General features: G+C 44.1%; 1 protein-coding gene across 4 annotated transcripts in view; it reads right to left on the bottom strand.

Annotated features, from left to right (window-relative positions):
- Nucleotides 1–824: 824 nt before the first annotated feature.
- Nucleotides 825–6,000, bottom strand: part of MSH3 (mutS homolog 3) — a 184,546-nt gene continuing 179,370 nt past the window's right edge. For all 4 annotated transcript variants that reach the window (XM_048850086.2, XM_048850090.2, XM_048850088.2 and 1 more), the window contains one exon: nucleotides 825–1,306. In XM_048850086.2, coding sequence (XP_048706043.2) covers nucleotides 1,296–1,306 — 11 coding nt within the window. In that variant the 3' untranslated portion in view covers nucleotides 825–1,295. The remainder of the gene's footprint in view (nucleotides 1,307–6,000) is intronic.

Here is a 6,000-nt window from a genome sequence, read left to right as displayed (position 1 = left end):
GGAGATTTATAGAAATAAAATAGTTCTATACATTATGATAAACATTAATTTTACTAAATCTTAAACGGATGAACTTTACCTGGATTAGGCACTTCATTTTCATAGCAGCGATACTTTTTTTTCCTTTTTCTTTTTAAGAGTGACACCAACAAAAATCACATTTCCATCTGCAAACTTATGCTTGTCCGAGAAACATCTAACATCACTTCAACCAAAAAAAACTTACAGTCAGTGGGATTTTATGGATTGCTACTTTCATAGTTGTGGTTGCTCCCTCACTGCCTTACACATTAACATGCTGGTATCACTCACACACACATACTGCCCTGGGAGAAAGTTCAGATGTAGTCTTTTTACTGACTCTGCTAGGGAGTTCCAGTAGCAGCAGTAAAGCTGAAGTCGAAACTGAAGAGGCAACAGACCACTGTGAGCACAGAGAGGAAAAGCGAGCTTAAGCACATTTGGTGCTGGTGCTCTTCAAGCCTGCTGATAACACCTTTATAAGCACGAGCAGCGGAACAGAAATCCCCTCATCTCTGCACCCAATGCATATTTTTCCTAAAAATTTTAATGTTTAATTTTAAACGTTGTTTAAAGGGTGATTTACCAGAATCTTTATTTTTTAAAATTGGCCAATATAAAAATAATCAAGTTGACAAAGTCCTTTATATTACTGAATCAAAGGTAAATATGAAATAATATAATGTGTGAATGTGAAGAGCCGCATATCACTAAATCAAAAACAGTGAATGAACAGCTGAATTAAAATTTCCCAGTATAAGACACACAAAATATTTAATTTTTTTCAGAAATCAAAGTACAAGAATCTTTAAAGCCATTATTTTATTTTTAATAAAATGATTTTCTAACAATTTACAAACATAATTATTCATATTTTCTAATCACACTGTAAACTTTATCAAATGCAACTAGTTGCCTTGCACTTATTTATTTTTTTAATAAACTAAGGGGTAGGGTAGAGAAATTCCATAAAATGAGCCTGCCTTTAAAAATTAAGTATGGAATATATTATAATGTTCCTTATTTTCAAAAGGTAACCCCCCAATAGATATACGGTCCACTTAACGTATATGAAATTGCACATTGTTCAAATACTTTACTCTGTACAGTAGTATATTTTGAATTGCTCATTGTTTGTTAATTACTACAGTCTTCAAAAAGGAAGGATCTGAAGCATTAAAAATGATCTAATCATTCATCTCCAGTTTCACACACACTACTCCATTTTTGTAGTTCCTGGGAATCATTTATATTCCATATTTTGGCAAAAGATTTTAGCCTTTTTCTGAAAAACAAAACCACAAAAATCAAAATAAGGACATGTATTTAAATTTCCAAATACATCAATTAGCCACTGAAAACACTGAAACTGTTTTAAAATATTTTGCATGCAGTAAAAAAGGATCGGGACTTATGAGCTCAAAGTAAAATCTTCCAGTAAGTCAAAACACTGTGCTAACAGTGCCCACTGTAAATATGTGGGTAAAATTTTCTACAATATACATTCAATATTTTTGGTCACTATGATAGGCTCATGAAATCCAACAAATTCTCTTCATGAGGCTGCTAAGGTACAGAAAGCAACAAACAAATGGAACTAACGTCTGAGCACAATGTAAGTCAATGAAGAGAAATAGGAAAGTGGTTTACATAGATAAGAATATTAAAAACAATACCAACATTCATTTAATAGCAGTACTACAAGTATATATTTCAGCAATGGAAGAGACTGGAAGAAATTTGAGATATATTCTCATAATTTGTAAGTAAATGTGCATATCCAATTCCTTTTTTTAATTTTTGAGGCCCAAAGATAGCGTGTCAGAGAAACTAAGTAGCAGCAAGATATTTAAAATGAGTGAGAATGTATTTCTGATATTTCACGTGAATATGAAAAGCTAGTGAAGTGCTCAGATATATCCAATTAATGTCCCCATATAACATGCAATGAGGTACAGAAAAAAATTGACAAGTCAGCTGGCCTTGCAGGTCTAGTGGTAGCACAATATATTGCTATGTAAGGATCCAGTTTTGATCCTCAAGATCGTTTCCACATTTCCAGATGGGAAGCAGCTGAAAGCATACCAAATTCCAGTGGGAAGGAACCACTTCTTGTCAACTGCCCATGATCCTATCTGGCAAGAGTCATGTTAACAGAAGAAGATACATCTACCAGTAAATAATAGATGCATATTATCTAACTGACCACACTGCACTATTTTAAGAAACCTTTCTATCCCAAAAATATGAGTGCTTTTCCTTTTTTTTGAACATTTCATTTTAAAATGTAAACATTCACAATATTCAATATTACTGTTAGAACCTGGTTGGGTATTTTTTTTGTCAGAAAATGCTGATTCATCTAAAGGTCGCAATTTTGTTCTGATGTAGAATGGGGAAATTTTGAAATCTCAAAAATCATCATAGGACAGGAAAACCATCTCCTATCAGCCCAATAACGCTTTTGTCTTTGACAAAGAGTATATCACAAAGTAATGCTGCAGATCAAAGAAATGGGGATATTTCAACAGGAAAGGTTTCTCAACTCAGACCAATAATTGGAACCTGGGTCTCTCACATCCCAGGTGTATGCCCTAACCATTAGGATATAGAGTGAGTTGCTTTCTTTTTCTGGCCCAATTAATATTTAATTATACAAGGGAAACAGATCCAACAGAAGATACTGAGATACACCCATTCTAGAATAGCCAGCAGTCTGGTGGGTCAGGACACCTGCCCAGGAAATCTCAAAAATGTTCATGGAATAGGAAAACCATTTCCCATGCAGTACTAATTACTATCAGTCCAACAAAGCTTTTGTACCTGACAAACAACGTATCACAAATTATTGCTGCAGATTAAAGAAATGGGGATATTGTAGCAAATCAGCAATTTTTTAATAATTCTAAGAGTCAGAAATATAAAGCAACAAAACTAATTATTATTAAAATAGTTAAAGTCAAATTCCTTGGGTAAAAACATCTGCAAAACACTCTGATATTAGTAAGATTATAAAACTGAAATGAATGGCATGAATAGATATATCTGTAAGAAAATGTTTTTATCAAAAAGTAAAAACTGGAAGAAAGAATTAGGCACTATACAGATGGAAAACTTCTTATGGTATGCAATCAAATGATGTTTGATAATTTTGGACTAGATAACATACACATTACTTTAAGCCCCAGATTCTTGAAGGAAACATGAATAAAAGGATGTTATCTGCAAAGTATATGCAAGAGGTCTACACCATAGTGCGAGGTGAATGTGTGCACCGAAGACCACCTGGCAGCCCTACAAATGTCCTGGATGGGGACGTGGGCCATGAAGGCAGCTGACGAGCCCTGCGCCCGAGTTGAGTGTGCCCTCACAGTGGGCAGCGGGGGAACCCCTGCCAGCTCATAACAGGAACAGATGCACGAAGTGATCTGCTTAGAAAGCTGCTGAGTGGAAATCAGCTGACCCTTCGCATGCTCAGCCGAGGCGACGAACAGTTGTGAAGACTTTCTGAACGGCTTGGTCCACTCGAGATAGGAAGCCAGAGCTCGCCTCACATCGAGTGTGTAGAGATGGCCTTCCTCAGTAGTGGCATGAGGCTTGGGGCAGAGGACTGGCAGAAAAATGTCCTGACCCATGTGGTAGGTGGAGACCACCTTCGGGAGGAAGGCGGGGTGTGGGCAGAGCTGGACCTTGTCCTTATGAAAAACCACATACAGCGGTTTGGAGGTTAGGGCCTTGAGCTCTGAGACCCACCGGGCCGACGTGATAGCTACCAGGAAGGCCACCTTCCATGAGAGGTGAGACCAGGAATACGTGGCCAGTGGTTCAAACGGGGCCCCCATGAGACGAGTCAGCACCAGGTTTAGGTCTCACTGTGGAACCAGGGGCTTGGAATATGGGTAGAGATGGTCCAAACCCTTAAGGAACTGGCCGGTCAAGCATGGGAAAACAGTGTGCCTTTGCACCGGGGGATGAAAGGCCAATATAGCCGCCAAGTGTACCCTGACTGACGAGGGCGCCAGTCCCTGGGGCTTCAGGTGGAGGAGGTAATCAAGGATAAGCTGGATTGGGGCGGCCGTCAGGGAAACACCCTGCCTGCTGCCCATCTCGAAAACCAAGACCACTTCGCCACATAGGAGCGGCGAGTGGAGGGCCATCTACTTTCGAGGAGGATGTGCTGAACCTGTTCCGAGCATGTCCTTTCCTCGCCACCTAGCCACTGAGCAGCCACGCCGTGAGGTAAAGCGTTGCTAGGTTGGGATGGAGAAGGCAGCCCTGATCCTGAGAGAGCAGGTCCGGGCGGAGCGGCAACTGCTATGGCGGAGCTACAGCCAGCCCCGAGAGGGTCCCATACCAGTGCTGCCTAGGCCATGCAGGGGCAACGAGAAGGACCCTGGCTTTGTCCATCTTTATTTTCTCCAGGACCTTGCTGATCAGAGGGAACGGGGGAAAAGCGTAGAGGAGCTGGCCTGACCAGAACAGGGTAAAGGCATTGGAGACAGCGCCCGTCCCTAGGCCCCCCCGGAGCAGAACTGGGGGCACTGTCGGTTCTGCCTGGTCGCAAATAGGTCCACCTGCGGAGTACCCCACCCTCAGAAGAGCTGGTGAGCCACTTCTGGGTGTAGAGACCACTCGTGCTCAGAGGAAAAATTCCTGCTCAAGCAATCCGCCCTGACATTCTAGGCGCCCAGCAGGTGGAAGGCTTCTAGGTAGATGTTGTGGGCTATTCAGAAGTCCCACAGACTGAGGGCTTCGTGGCAGAGGATCGGACCCTGCCTTGCCTGTTGATATACAACATCAAGGCCATGTTGTCTGTGAGGACCCTGACTACCTTGCTCTCCAGGTGCGAGCGGAAGGTCATACACACCAGTCGCACTGCCCTGAGTTCCTTGATGTTTATATGAAAGGGTAGGGCTTGTAGAGACCACAGGCCTTGGGTCTGAAAGTTCCCCACATGGGCCCCCCAACCCAGGTCTGACGTGTCGGACTCCACCTCCAACAATGGGGCCCTGTTCCTGAACAGGACCCCTTGGAGCATGTTGTTTTGGGCAGACCACCACCACAGGGAGGTGATCACCGAGTTTGGCACGGTGAGGACTTTGTCCATTCTGGGAGAACTGCGAGGCCAGCCAGAGCTGGAGGGGCCTCATTCTGAGTCTGGCGTGATTGCGTGCACATATGTGCACGCAGACATGTGACTCAGCAGTTGCAGGCAAGCCCTGCCTGTAACCACTGGGAACCTTGTGACTGAGTCTATGAGCCCTTTCAGGGTCTCAAACCTGTCTGGTGGGAGAGGCCCTGGCTGACGTTGCATCCAGTAGCGCCCCAATAAACCCTGTGCATTGGACCAGGACTAATGTGGACTTGGTGTTGTTTATCAACAGGCCCAGGGTAGTACATGTGGACAGGAGGAGCGCCACATGATCCCTCACCTGTGACCAGGAGGTGCCTTTGACTAGACAGTCGTCCAGATATGGGACCCCCTGGCATCTGAGGTAGGCCGCTACCACCGCCACACACTTTGTAAAGACCCTGGGGGCAGTGGACAGACCAAATGGTAAGACCGTGAATTGGTAGTGACTCTGTTCCACCATGAAACGGAGAAAGCGTCTGTGCCCCTTGAATATGTGGATGTGGAGGTATGTGTCCTGTAGATCGAGGGCAGCGTACCAGTCCTCGGGATTCAAGGAGGGGATGATGGAGGCCAGGGAAACCATATGGAACTTGAGTTTCCCCATGTGGTGGTTCTGGCCTTGCAGGTCCATGATGGGCCTGAGCCCGCCTTTGGGATAAGGAAATACCAGGAGTAAAACCCCTTGCCCAGGAACTCCTTGGGCACTGCCTCTATAGCTCCTAGGTCCAGGAGCCGCCCCACCTCCTGCTTGAGCAGAGCCTTGTGAGAGGGGTCCCCCAGGAGGGATGGGGGCGGAGGGTGGTTGGGCGGGGAGGAGGTAAACTGAAGGGTGTAACCCTGGGAGA

The sequence above is a fragment of the Caretta caretta genome, chromosome 5 (genome assembly GCF_965140235.1).
Source record: "Caretta caretta isolate rCarCar2 chromosome 5, rCarCar1.hap1, whole genome shotgun sequence".
Taxonomy (NCBI): domain Eukaryota; kingdom Metazoa; phylum Chordata; order Testudines; family Cheloniidae; genus Caretta; species Caretta caretta.
The sequence above is the reverse complement of the archived record's forward strand: the minus strand, read 5'-3'. Positions and strand labels throughout refer to the sequence as shown.